General features: G+C 53.1%; 1 protein-coding gene across 1 annotated transcript in view; it reads right to left on the bottom strand.

The window, feature by feature from the left end:
* The window catches only part of CDH4 (cadherin 4), a 475,364-nt gene extending 462,123 nt beyond the window's left edge, over positions 1-13,241 (bottom strand). Inside the window, exons 1-2 of the mRNA XM_065919692.1 lie at positions 12,964-13,241; positions 10,634-10,745 (exon numbers count right to left, since the gene is read on the bottom strand). Of these exons, the coding sequence (XP_065775764.1) occupies positions 10,634-10,745; positions 12,964-13,020 (169 nt within the window). The 5' untranslated portion in view covers positions 13,021-13,241. The remainder of the gene's footprint in view (positions 1-10,633; positions 10,746-12,963) is intronic.
* Between the last annotated feature and the right edge of the window lie 250 nt (positions 13,242-13,491).

A 13,491-nucleotide genomic window follows, 5' to 3' on the forward strand; every position in this document is an offset into this window, starting at 1 on the left:
ACAGTCTAGTGCCATTTGTGCAGGAGGTCACTTGCAACATAGCCGCAGAGGTCTAGGGCCAGGGGAGGGAGCTGGAGGGGTGGCGTGCAGGGAGCCCCCGGGGGAAGGGTGCCCTGGAACCTGAGCTGAGCAGCTGCCTTCCTCTGCTTCCTGGGGAAAACCTGCCCACCTTGCAGGAGAGCTCAGAGGCCAGGCAGCAAAAACGTGGCTGCTTGAAACACAGAAACGAGATGCTGGGAGCCAGAAATAATGCCTTTTTGCATTTGCAGAGTAAAGCAGTTTTGGGGAGAGAAGAGGCATGTTCTATAAATGCTTTCCTGCCGGAGCGCGCCCGCTCCTTCTCGGGTGCCTACACATCACAGCAGTGGCAGTTAAACGATCCACTCCCAAACATGGACCTTCAGATTAACAAAATATTTACAGTGTATCTATGAGATCTTATCTGAGCTATAATCCTTGTTAAGAATTCATTTGACCGGGAAAGATAATGGGAAGAGGACAAATGTTCACATACATTTTAATTTCAATGGATTTAATTTCAATGAAACTGTTCTGTGTCAGGCTTCATAATGTGAGAGCCTACATCTCTGTATTGAAGTGCCCCATTTACTGTTTTGGGGAGATGGGAACCATAGCATCCTTCCCATCGCTGACCCGAGCGGCACTGTAAGACGCGGGTTACCTGCTGGCAGACACCCTCATGGAAAATACACTTTCCCTTGAGGGATGCTGACCACTGGAATTTGGAAGCTCAAAGTTCTCTAGACAGGAAGCTCTCGGGCTTTAAGGAACATCAGCTTCCCTGGGAGATGAATTAAGCAGGCAGAATCCCAGGCCACAGCCTCAGGATTCCTGATTCAGTGCCTCCCAGGTGAAACTGGTAAAGAACCCACCTGCCAATGCAGGAGACATAAGAGACATGGGTTTGATCCCTGGGTCAGGCAGATCCTCTGGAGGAGGGCAAGACAAACCCACTCCGGGGGGTTGCAAAGAGTCGGACTTGGGGTCCATTGGGTCACAAAGAGTTGGACATAACTGAAGTGACTTAGCATGTGTGAGTTCCCTGGGGCTGCTGTAACAAGTGGCCACAAACTTAAAAAAAAAAAAAAAAAAAAAAAACACCCTTATTCTCTTGAAGTTCTGGAGGCCATTCATCTGAAATCCAGGTCGCAGGGCTACACCCCCTCCACAGGCTCCAGGGGAGGGTCTGCTCTACCTCTTCCCTCCTCTGGTCTCCCAGTTATCCTTGGCTTGTGGCCACATCCCTCTGCCTCCAACGTCACATGGTTTCTCCCCAGTGTCTGCATCTCCTCTTCTGTCTCTTAAAAAGACCTGTCATTGATGTGGGGCCCTGGATAATCCAGAATGATCCCATCTCGAGATCCCTAATTTAGCTGAACCTGCAAAGACCCTCTCCAAACATGGTCATGGTCACAGTTCTGGGCTGGTGTATCTTTTGTGCCACTGTCCAAGCAGCTGGAGGAGGTGTGAGAGGGGACCCAGGAGCCTACGGGGTTTCACCATGTCCCCCAGGCAGGCAGTTCCGACACTACACTTAGAGCTCAGTGAAGACTATGCACGATGCCTAGCCATCCTGCCTCACTGCAGGTCAGCAAACAAGAGGCCCAGAAAAGGATGTTCCCCTCTGCTCACCCTATGAATTTCACTCCTCTCCCAGGAACATCCCCTATCCTGTTGCTCAGCTCACTCTGCACTCCCTACCCTTCCTGTCCCTGGCTTAGCACAAGTACACACCAAGGGACCCTCTCAGCTTTCCAGGCAGATCAAATTGTGTTTGTGGATTCAGGCAGATCGACAGAGTTCAAACTCACATTTGGGCAGCAAAACCCAATGAGACTCCTTCATTTCTCCAAGTCAGACGTACAAGTTTGGGTGCACACACCTGAAGGGGGAACATGGTCTGCTCTGTGAGCCTTCCTTCCCATCTGGCTCAAAGACCAGAGAGAGAGGTCTCCTTCCTGGACAGACACAGAGTCTGAATGCCCATTCTGGGAGCTGGAACTAAACTGTTCCAAACGGAAAGTGCACCTGTCCCAGGCCAGGAGAGCCTGCAGCTTCTCTTGAAGCCTTTCCCTGGGCAGGTAAGCTCCCACGTCCAGGAGGACCCTCCTCCTATCGGCAAGGCAGGGGGTGGCCATCTTCCGCCCTGCGTGTACTTATCTGTCACTGAAGGCTTACCTTAATCCTTCCTAAATCCCCACACGCTGTCAGCAAGAAAACACACTGAAGCCGAACGAAGCGCAGTGAAAGCACCAGATCGGAAGCTGCTGCGGGCTCTGCAGTCACCGTTTCCCCTTTCAGTCTCCAAAGTGGCCAATCTCCATCTCAGGATCCAGGAAGAAGCTGCCAGCCAGGGTCCTAGTTACAGATACGGGAATTGGGTATCGCAGGCAGGAGCTTCTGGGCGAGGCAAGATGGGAGGAGGGCCACATGGGCCAAGGCTCAGGCTGCAGCTTTGTGTGCAAATAGCCTCCCTAACCCAGGACTTCTGCTGGGTCACTGAATCCCTCTGGGCCTCAGTTTACTCTCTGAGAACCACTGAGGGTCCACAGGAGCTGAGTGAAGAATATGCACGATGCTGATGTTGGAGATTCAGCACGTCCTCAGCACAAGGACCTGCGAGTTTGTCAGTTTCATGGCAAAAGAGCCTCTGCAGATGCAGTCAAGTCCAGCACCGTAGATGGGAGGCGATGCTGGACTATCTGGGGGGTGGGGGCAAGGTTGTCTCAGGGGCCTTGTGAGCAGAAGATGCAGTAGTTAGAAAAGGTGATGGGATGGGGGAGGAAGAGGTGTGGGGAGCCGTCAGACTATCCGTGCTGGCCAGGTACTGGTATGGAGGAAGAGGAGGGGCCATGAGCCAGGGAAAGCAGGGGGGGCCTCTGGAAGCTGAAAAGGCAGGAAATGGATTTCTCCCCCTGCTCCCGGAGCCTCCAGGGGGATCAAGCCTGCCCACACTGGATGTTAGTCCAGGGGACCCGTGTTGGAGTCTTATGTCCAGAAGAGCAAGCTGATAAATTTGCATCTTTTAAGCTCTACGTTTTTGCACCACACTAAGAAACAATTACAATCCGCAAACTAAGCAAATTTCTCCCTGTGGAAGGCAACATGGGAGTGGAAAGTCATGTGGACCAGACAGACCTGGTGATCTGGGGGGTGGCCTCTGGCGGAGCCCACAGGTGTCTCCAAGGTATGAAATATGAGTCCACATCAGCATAGGGTAAGTTCTCAATAAACACCAGCCCTGATGGAGACTGGAAGGGAAAGGGCCTTTGGTAGCATACACTAGTCAAAGAGAAGTAGGTTTTTGTTCTGTTTTGTTCTCTTTTGTTTAAAAACAGGGGTGGGTGGACTAAGACAGGACTGGAAGCCACCAGGAGAGGGCAGCCTAGAATCTGGGCAATAAGTTACCAAAATTCCCAGTCTTTAACTAAAAAGCAGACTCTTTACCAGCCCATCTTACAATATAGCACAGCTCCCTCTGAAGATGAAAAGAAAAAGGAAGTGCCAAGAGGTTTTACAAGAGCACACTGGGGAGAAATTTACCAGCCTTGATGGAAAGAAAGTCACGTAGCTTACGGTTATTTTGTATAGTGGAATTCACTCAGAGTAAGAATTGCTCCTTCAGAGAGTCAGAAAAACAGAAATATTCTCTGAAAAGATGAGTGCTGGTTTCCTCGCTTGCTCGCAGTTTGTGGTTAGTTCTGGCATCTACTTAGCCATGCTCCAAAGAAGAGAAGGAAAGAAAGAAGAAAGTAGGGAGGGAGGGATGAACCTGGAATTGGAGGCCCCTACAAACACCCAGAACCCCAGACCTAGGCAAAAAGGACCACCTGCAGATGGAGGGAACAACCCCCAGGAGATCAGCTGGGGCAGGTGGACGACTCCTTCAGACCACAGTCCTCAGTTCTTCTCAGGAGGCCCATCCATGTCTCCCAGGCTCTGAGAAGCAGCAAGAGTGGTTTATGAAGCCAATCCTGAGCTTCAGCTCAGCTCCTGGCTCCTCGTGGCTGTCTGCTGTGTCCCGGATGCGGGCAGAGTCTGGAAGTCGAATGACAGTGCAGCTCAGGGACTGTTTGCTATATGCCTGGAATCAAAAACTCCTGCTGGCATTGCAGAACCCTGGCTCTTCTAATCCCAGGGCCAGCTGTGCAAACCCAAGGTGTCCACCGAGTTTGGACCCACTTCAGATGGACCCTCACACATTAGCAGCCGTGATCAAGCACTTCTGGGTGCACCAGGCCTCTGTTCCAAACGTCCAAGATGAGAAACAATTAGCACGTCTGAATGCCTGATAATTGCTGATCTTACGACAGTGCCCGGAACATCTGGGGTGTTCTCACGTCTGCCTGTAACTCAAATGCTCCAGAAACCAACCCATTCACATCAGAGGGAGATGTAAATGAGCTGAAAGCTGGCGTGGGTCTGGACAAGGAGGGAAGACAAACAAGCTGCATGCCTTTGGGACAATCTCTCTACCTCCGATTTTCTATTTCTGATTCATACGATGGGAATAACTCCACCTCCCCGACAGGCTTTTGTGAGAATTCCACAAGACAGTTGCAGAGTCACCCAGTCAGATCCAGCTGGGACTCAGGATTATAATTACATAAAGGTTCACATTCCCTCATCTTAAGACTCCATTAAAATACATATTTCTGAAATGCAAAACTCTTAATCTTTAAATTGCAGTGTGGCTGAGGCACTCATCCTCACGTTTGACTGGTGTGGGCACCTCTGCAATGAAGCTTTTTATTTAATGGGGGGTGATTGGAGAGGGGCAAGGGTGGGGGGTGAGGGGAGAGGGGCAGGGACAAGAGGGGTGGGATGCTCTTGATCTATGGCCTTCTGGACCTAGAGAGGAAGGCCAGGCATGGACACCTCCCTTCTGGCTGCAGAGACAGCAAGGGAAGCAGAGCCAGGCCTGCACGCGGTGTGGCGGCCAAGGGCAGGGCACCGCAGACCTTGGCCTCCTTCTGGTTTTTTTTTTTTTTTCTCCTTCTGGTTTTAAACACAGCTATCAGGGCCCTCCATCTGCACGCACTCTGGCCTGTGGGCCATGCATAAAGCAGACTTTCTAGGCTTTATCACTGTGCTGGTCTTCCCTCTTATCTGACAGAAGCCACTTTCTAAACTTCCCTTTCTAAATCCCTTAACTCTGCGACCAGGCAGAATCACAGCAGGAAAAGGCTGCTGAGAAACCCCAACAACTGGGCCCTTGAAAAGGCAAGGCCGGCCCCAAAGACAGCCAGAGCATCTCCACCATGGGCTCTGGAAGTCGTTCTCAGGGGCCCCGGAGGCATCGCTGACAGAAGGCAGTGAGGGCTGGGTGCTCAGAGAAGCCCTCCTCTGGCTTCAAGAGCAAGGAATGTCCTGGCCATGAGCCAGGGGAGGCCAGCCACTGGGGTTCAGTCCTGTTTCACCTCCACTCTCTCCACATCTTTGTTGAGACCAAGAGTCCCAGGGCATAATCTCCTGGCTTCCTGGAAGACGGTGGCTAAGAGTCAGGAGAGAGTTCACATTCTGTGATGGGCAGATCGGATAGACAGCCCTAGCTTAATATATTTAATGATTCAGTCATACGCTGGCCAAAGAGAGTTTGAAGTTGTGACTCTTGACTTTACCTGTTAAATGTTTACCGAGTGCCCAGACATGCTCTCTGCAATTCACTGTGCTGGGTCTGGATACTAACTTACAAAGGAACGGAGGACCACTAGAGCAGGGGTAAGGACTAGGCACAAGGAACACAGAATGAGGAGAGGCTCAAGGCAGAGTATGAAACAAGCTCTGAGCTTCCAGTGTGAGACAGGCCCTTGCTAGCATGCATAGCTCTTTTGTTCTCCCCAAGGCAGGGAACGCATTTGGCTGCATGCCCCAAGAAACTCAACTGTGGCATCTCACTCATTTTTCTCATCTCTCAGGGCACAATGAGTCCAGAGGTCTGCAATTGTTCAAGGGTGCCACCTGAAATCTGGTTCCTACTCTACCATCCTCATAGTCACAAGATGGCTGCTCTGCCCTAGACATTATGCCCATATTCCAGGCAGGAGAAAAAGGTAAGGGCAAATGGCAGAAGGTATGGCCAGTGAGGTCTGTTCCTCTTCATCAAGAAAAAAAAAAACAAAACAGCTTTCTCACATATATAACAGAATAATATAGGTAGATTCTGCTGACCAGAGAAAGGCCATATTGCCACTTTGGTTTAAGAGTTTACTGGAGGTGTGAGTATTTTAAACAGGTCTCAGTGTGGGCCAAATGGATGAGGAGAGAAGAGGTTTTGTTAGTGAGGAAGAGGCAGAGAATGGGTATCGGACAGGCAACTCGCAGTGTCCAGTGATGCTCAGCACACGTAGTTGGTTTGTCATTTGTGCCATTTATTTAAACATTCAGAGTAGCTCCTGCTTGCCTTGAGGTGATGGAGGGGACTCAGAGACATTGCAGTGTCAGCATTTTCTGGCTCATTCATGACTTCATTTGACAATGCTGGTTGCACACCCACCGCCCCACAATGCAGGCATGGCACTGGGTGATGGGTACCCAGTCAGATTTGCTCAGCATCTGGTCCACACATCTTGTGATGCCTTCCACCCTGCAAGAGTTACCCGTCTTCACAGAGGAGGTATAGAGGCTATTTTCAACATACTTGTGAAGATAAGATAGCAGTACATCTGGCCACATTAGTTACATCATGGTGAGTTCTTATATACCCATTCCAGACTCCTGCATGCATCTGGTTCCTTCTCCGCCATCCCTCCCTCTATGTGCCTTGGTACTCAAATGAGTCAATCATCTGACAATGCATTACTTGTCACTCTGCTTCAGGGAAGGTGCAGGGAGGCCAGAAAAACCTCATGTGGCAGACATTGACACTTGTCTCCCTGGCACACATTTCTCCTTTCTTTATTCCTAAGGCTCCCAATTTTGCTCCAGGTAGCAACATACTCATCTATCAGGTGATGGGCATAATAGGTCTAAGTCAGACCATGCAGTTCTCTGCTTCCCAGCCTCCCTACCTCTTTCCTCGGGGAGTGGTCTATGACCTAATTGTCCCCAGTGAGAACTTCTGCAAGGGTTCTGAGAAAGTGTGTATTTTCCTTATACAGGGAAGAGATGCAGATGGTGCTACTGCTCCTTCCTTTTTCTTGCTTGCTACAAACTCAAATGCAATGCCCGGAGTCACAGCAGCCAGTTTGCAATGATGAGGTAACACACTGACAAACTATTACTAAGTTGGTAGGATGATAAGAATAAACATTAAGCATGAGATTGGTGCTATTGATCTGGTCATCCCTTGACTACCTATTTCTTTATGGTTATGTGAGAAAAATTAACCTCCATTCAAGATTCTGGTAATTGGGATTTATCCTAATGTTGGCTCAGAACATTCTAAATGTTAAAGCAGAGTGACAGGATTGCTGCCCTCATGAGCCTTATAATTTAAGTAAGAGATAAAATATAAATTTAGATAATATACATTCTCTAATAAGGAAGCAGAGTATGGTTAAAGGCACAAGATGGTCATGAACTGACCTGGATATGGGAGAGGGAAGGCTTTTCTGAGATAGTCGCATTAAATGAAGTCACCAGAAACAAAGCTCTTCTTTCTGTATTATCTGAATTCATGGGATAATTTTCAGATCTCCCTCCTCTGACCCAGCAGACAGCATTTTCACTCACACTTGGCCCTCTTCTCCAGGAGCAAAGAGAGATATGACCCACATGTTCTGGGTTCCCACTAAGTCACCCCACCCCTTATTCTCCCATCCTTGGGGGATTTTGCTTTGAAGGGGGTCTGGGTTTTCGCAGAACTCTGCCTGCCATGAGAGAGCGATGCAGGTCAGTGCATCAGCTGCAGCCTCGAGCCCGGTTGACCACTCATTATTAACAAAGTTGAGAAAAAGACACCAGGTTAGCTTCTACCCCATGCTAAACTATGGTGTGGAGAACACTTCCTTGAAGCCAAAGGAAAATGGCTTAATAATCCTATTTTAGATACGACCATGCACCCGTGATCATGGCCATCAGTGAATGATCCTGGAGACGAATCTACAGAGTAAGAGTGTATGCAGTAACACCTGAGTACTCGCCAGAGAGGGCACAGACCACAACCATGGGGCGGAGTGGATCCAGGAATTACACAACAGCTAAACAAATGCCCCGTGTACCACATGGAGCACTCAGCCCACCATTCAAAAGGTTCTCAATTCCATAGTATTTGCTACCCTATCGGGGAAAACTATTTTAAGCCTAATTAGCATGAAATTTTTCAAATGCAAATGCTTTTCATTTAGACATAAAACAAAATGCCACGACATTTCTTCCATCCATTTATCATAAACAAGTTAATTACTGTGTAACAAATCTCTCCTTCTGGAATGTGGATGTTCAGGGCTGCTGGTGAGCTGACTAGGGCAGAGAGAAGGAGCCTCCAGGCAGTTGTTAACAGCTTACGGTGCATTTAGAATAAAATGGTGACTCCGTGAAGCTTCGCTTGTCAAATTAAGGTTAAGCTCTCTCCATTGGAATAACTCAATTATAAGTAGTCATTATCTGTTTATCGTGATTCCTACCAGGATAACAGAAATACTGTGCCACTTATTTTTGACACATGCATCTTCACTGTGGTCTCATTGCTTGCAAAGTTTTCTATGTAAATAAATTTTTATCTGCCCTAGCTCAAGTGTATGCAGTGATAGCTTTTGCCTCCATGTGTATAAAATTATTTCTAAGATATAAAACCTCTCTGTCCCTGAGCACAGAGAGGAGGTGGCACTCACAGGTGAAGGAGATGCTCTGTGATTTTCCCCCAACCACGGTTGGGTTGGGACAGTCATCTCAGGGGTATGTGTTTGGACTATGAGTTGTGTATCCACTAATCCCATGAGTTGGTCCAAGTTCATCTACCATGATGGACTCCTGGGGCATACAGGGCAGGCCAGCATCCAGCCAGCAAACAAGGCTTCCCTACCGCAGGGGCCAAGGGCAGAGGGTCAAGTCAGCCTGGACCTGTGCAGTCCACCAAGAGAGAGGAATGATGCTAGCTGGAAATCTCACATTTTACTATGAAAAGCATGAGAATGTGTCATTCTCTTACATGGCAGGTGGTAGCACCTGCTGTTACAGAGACAGAGGCACTTTTTCTTACATTCCTGAGTAAAACTGATACTGCAGGATCTTATCAAGGTTAGCTCCATATAGGGGAGGTGGCAAGTATGCCAGCCTCCAGACACGCAAACAGCAAGACCACAGTGAACTGCTCCTGTTTTGCCTGCAGTACAACGCACTGTGTGGGAGAATCTTCTGGGCCTTCTCCATGCACACACAGGGATTCTCATAAACCCACAGATCCTGAAAGGCAGTCCACACTTTCTAAAATGACATGCGCCGTGCAATTAACAGAGCATCTCTTGAAAACTCTTCCCATAGACGCCCACTCCTGCAGCATACCCATTCTGCTTCTAGGCCCACAGCCAAGAGGCTGGGTTTTTTTGTTTGTTTGTTTTATTTTTTGTTGTTTGATAATCAATGAAAGAAGCAATAGTATCACATCCCCTATTTTGACAGTCAACTCAGATGACAACAAATAAGTTAGCAAAGTTGGACTGAGTGCAAAATAAGATCCTGATTCATATAACCAGGCACACCCTTTAAGTCAACGAGCTGTCCCCACAGAGAGGATCTGAAGAATTCCCCCGCTCTGTGAGAGTCCGTCCCAACAAAGGATCTGCTGTCAGTGCTGGGGGGTGGGGGTGGGCAGAAACTTTGTTTTCCCTGAAATGGAAAGCTGGGGACAAAGTCAGCAGCCTGAGTGTGGTTTAGCCATGGATACTGAAACTCAGCTTTGATGCTTCTGCTAAAGTTTGTTGCCTCTATCACTTTGAAACTGGCTGAAATCTGCTTCTGGGAAACTGATGCAGGGAGGGGAGGCACAGGGTCGAGGTATTCGCTGTGCCAGCTTTAAAACCTCAAGGAAGAAAGAATTGATTTATTTCCCCTCCCATGTGAATAAAAAGTTTAACTAGTTTGTCTTGAGAGGGAAGCAGATTGCTATGCAGGAGGATCTACTGTCATTGGAGTTCAGAAGCTGCCTCTGACTTCCCCATCATAAGTGTGGGTATCGCCCTGTAGTGACAATGAAGCTAACTGGCAGCTCCCTCCTGCATGTGTGTTTCCGTGTTGTCAGTGGGACAGTAATGAGAACGCATGAAACGTCTGTGAACAGAACGTCTGTGGGCTTATTTACCGCATCCCCAACAACATCGTCTGCTTTATCATGCATTGCAAAGCAGGGATAATTTAAGAACCCAGAATTTCATACACAAAAATACTTGGTAAGAAAGTCTCTCTCTGCACATTATTTGGGTGACACTATATCCAAATTCCAATTTGTTGCCCAGGAAATGATTCACCTCACTCAAAAATGACAGGGACTCTGAATCATTCACCTGTGACGCAAAAGGCCACTTAGGTCGACTGAGCTGCACGTCCACTGACCTCTCCACCTTCGCTTCGCAGAGAGCCTGGCTCAAAGCCAGTCCTGCCTCTTCTTCTGCAGGTGGCAATGTCTCCCTAGTCCAGAGTGCAGTATGCAAATTCATTTCCACGTCCACCTTACCTTTGAGGACCTTCTCTCCTTCCAGAATATTCTGGGAGATTAATGCTGTGTAATCTTCTTCAGAGAATCCAGCCTTGCAGGTCTCCCTGGCTGTAAGATCCCCATTGTGGGCCTGAGAATGGACATAAGTGAGGTTAGAAAAAACACAGGTTCATAGAAACTGCATCCAACCCAAGTTTAGTAGGGCCTGCTACGTTCAAGGGCTCCATTATGACAAGCCGTGGTCCACCAGAGTCTCCACTCAGACATAACCCAAGGTCTGCCCCTGTGGTCAGCATCTTAGCTGGTGACAGGGGCATGCAACAGGGAGGCCAGGCTGGGGGATAGCAGGGTGGAGGGCCTGATGGAGCCTCACCAGCATATGGCAGAAGGGAAGGTCTGAGGACTGTCCATCATAGGGAGGCAAGAGAGCCAGGAGTTAGCCAATGAAGACATGGAGGAGGGGAGGCCAAGGGAGCAGGCCTCTGCCAGGGCCATGTCCCCTCCCACCCCAGTGCTCAGGCTTAGGATGAGGTGGAGCGGGCTGTATCTTCCCTGTGGTGCCGCAGAGGAGTGAGAGGGGCAGGGCTGAAAGCAGATTCTGAGACTCAGCTCTGAGTTTGGCTCTCAGGGAGGCTGCAGGGAGGTGGGGGAGGTTTCTACCATCCAGTCCTCTCCCCCCACTTCCTGGAGGCTTGTCCACTCTTGGAGCCCCCATCTCCAGCCTAACCAGGCTAGAGAGCTCCCGTAATTGACCGAGAAAAGGTGGAAAGTCCTCTTGTCCTGTCCCTCCACCCTAGCACTCTGGTGTATCCTGCCCAGTGGGAGGTCTAGAACCCTGGGCGCCTGGAAGGCAGGGTGGGAGAAGGGCCCCTCCCAGGCTGCGGGGAGTGGCAGCGAGGTCAGCCGTAGGGATGGGGAATGGAGGGAGAGACTGCGTGTGCAACGGGGAAGCCAGCCCTGCGACAGAAGGAGCGCCACAGCGCCGGCTCCCTGGAGCGCGAGGAGCAGGGGCGCAGCCCGCACCCACCCCACAGTCGCGCCTTCGCGGGGCCGCCGAGCGGAACGCGCCTCCCCGCCGCCCGCCTCCTCCAGATCGGCGCGCAACCGCCCGCCAGTCCTTGGCTCTGGAGGCCGCCCGGAGCCGGAGCTCCAGGCACCCTGACGCGGGTCTGGACCCGGCGCCCCCACGGAAAATCACCGAGGGGAGGAAGAGCAGGGCGCGGGGTCACTCCTCGCGTATAGCTCCAAACTGCGGCCCCGTGCCTGGCAAGCGAGCTCCAAATAGGACCGAAAGAGGGGACGGCGGACGGGCGGACGCTAACTCGCCCAGGAAAGTTTCCACCCGCCCGAGCGAGCGTGGGTCGAGTGCACCCGAGCGCCCAGAACCTCAGAGCGGGCCTCCGGCCTCGGGCACTTGTTTATTTCCGAGGTTACAACAGCGCGGCCCTGGAGGAGCAGCGAGGCGGATCGGCCACGAGAGGGGGTTCCTGCAACTCTCGCGGCCCCGCTGCCTTCCCCGAGCGGCGCCCCCCCGGCCCTGCACCCAGCGGACGCGGAGCTGGGCTAGGGACAGAGCTCGCGGGCTCCGCAGGAGGAAGGCGGGCGCGGGGACCGCGCTCCCGGTACACCTCACCCTGCTCCTGCCTGGCCCCTGGCTCCTCGACCCCGCTCCGAGCGACAAGGGCCCCGCCGGATACTGGCCGCGGTCGGGAGTCCGGGGCGAGGGTGCCCCGCGGTCCACATCCGTTGCCCACCCGCATCGATGGTCCCTGCCAGCGGTCAGAGGACGAGGACAGGGAAGGCGCCGCGTCTCGAGCACACAGTCCCCAGCAGAGGCGGCCAGACCGGGTGTCCTCAGCACCCTGATGTCCGGCCGGCTGCCGCTAGCCCCCCTCGTCCGCAGCCCCGGCTCGGGCTGGGCTCGCCAACTCCGGAGGAGCGCGGCGAGCCGGCGATGGAGGGCGCGCCGGCTCCGCCAGCGGGCAGCCTGCCCTGGTGCGGGCGAGTCGAGCTCCCGGGCAGCGGCCGCGGACCTGCGGTGGCGGAGGGATGCCCGGCGGGTCCCGATTCAGGCAGAGCTCTCTGCGTTCCCCGCTCACCCATACTCCCACCTCGCTTCGCACCGCCGCTCCCCGCTGCACCGCCGGCTCCGCGCTCCTGCCGACCGCAGGCGGCTTCGCGGAGCGCGGGAGCCGGCAGGATGCAGCGGTGCGCGCAGCAGGGGCGCCCGGTGCGGGCCGTGGAAGCCCGGGAGAGCCCCGCCGGGCGAGTGTGAGCCCCGCCGGCTCCGGGAGCGGCCCCGCACTGCCTGGGCTTCCGGGCGGCCGGGACGGGAGGCGGCAACTTACCCGGAGCGCGCCGGAGAGCGAGAGCAGCACGAGGAGCACGCCCGAGCCCGCGGTCATCTTCCCCGCCGCGCCGCGCCCCAGCGCCCGCCCGATGCCCGGCGCCCGGAGCCCGGAGCCCGCTCCCCGCAGCCGTCCGGATCACGCTGCTCTGATCGCCGCCGCCGCCGCTCGAGCGGGCCCGGCGCCTCCGGCCAGGCTGCGCCGCCGCGACCGCCGCCCGACTCCGGGAGCGAGGCCAAGTCCAGCGGGCGGCGCGCTCCCTCGGGCCGGTGCGTCCGCCGGCCTCGCAGCCGCCCGCGCCTCTGTTCCGCGCGCTCGGAACTGCAGGTGAAGCCGCGCGGCAGCCCCGCCGAGGCCCCGCCCCGCCGCCCGGCCCCTGCGCTCGCTCGCTCGGCCTGACGCGGGCCTTAAAGGCGCCGCGCCCCCAGCGCCTCACCCGCGCGCCTCGCGCGCTCGCCCCAGCCGCCTGCCCCAAGGTACCACCTAGCTGGGACCGTGTATCAGGAGCCCCGGTCAGCGCATTAGGAG

This window comes from Muntiacus reevesi, chromosome 2, assembly GCF_963930625.1.
Source record: "Muntiacus reevesi chromosome 2, mMunRee1.1, whole genome shotgun sequence".
Lineage (NCBI taxonomy): Eukaryota > Metazoa > Chordata > Mammalia > Artiodactyla > Cervidae > Muntiacus > Muntiacus reevesi.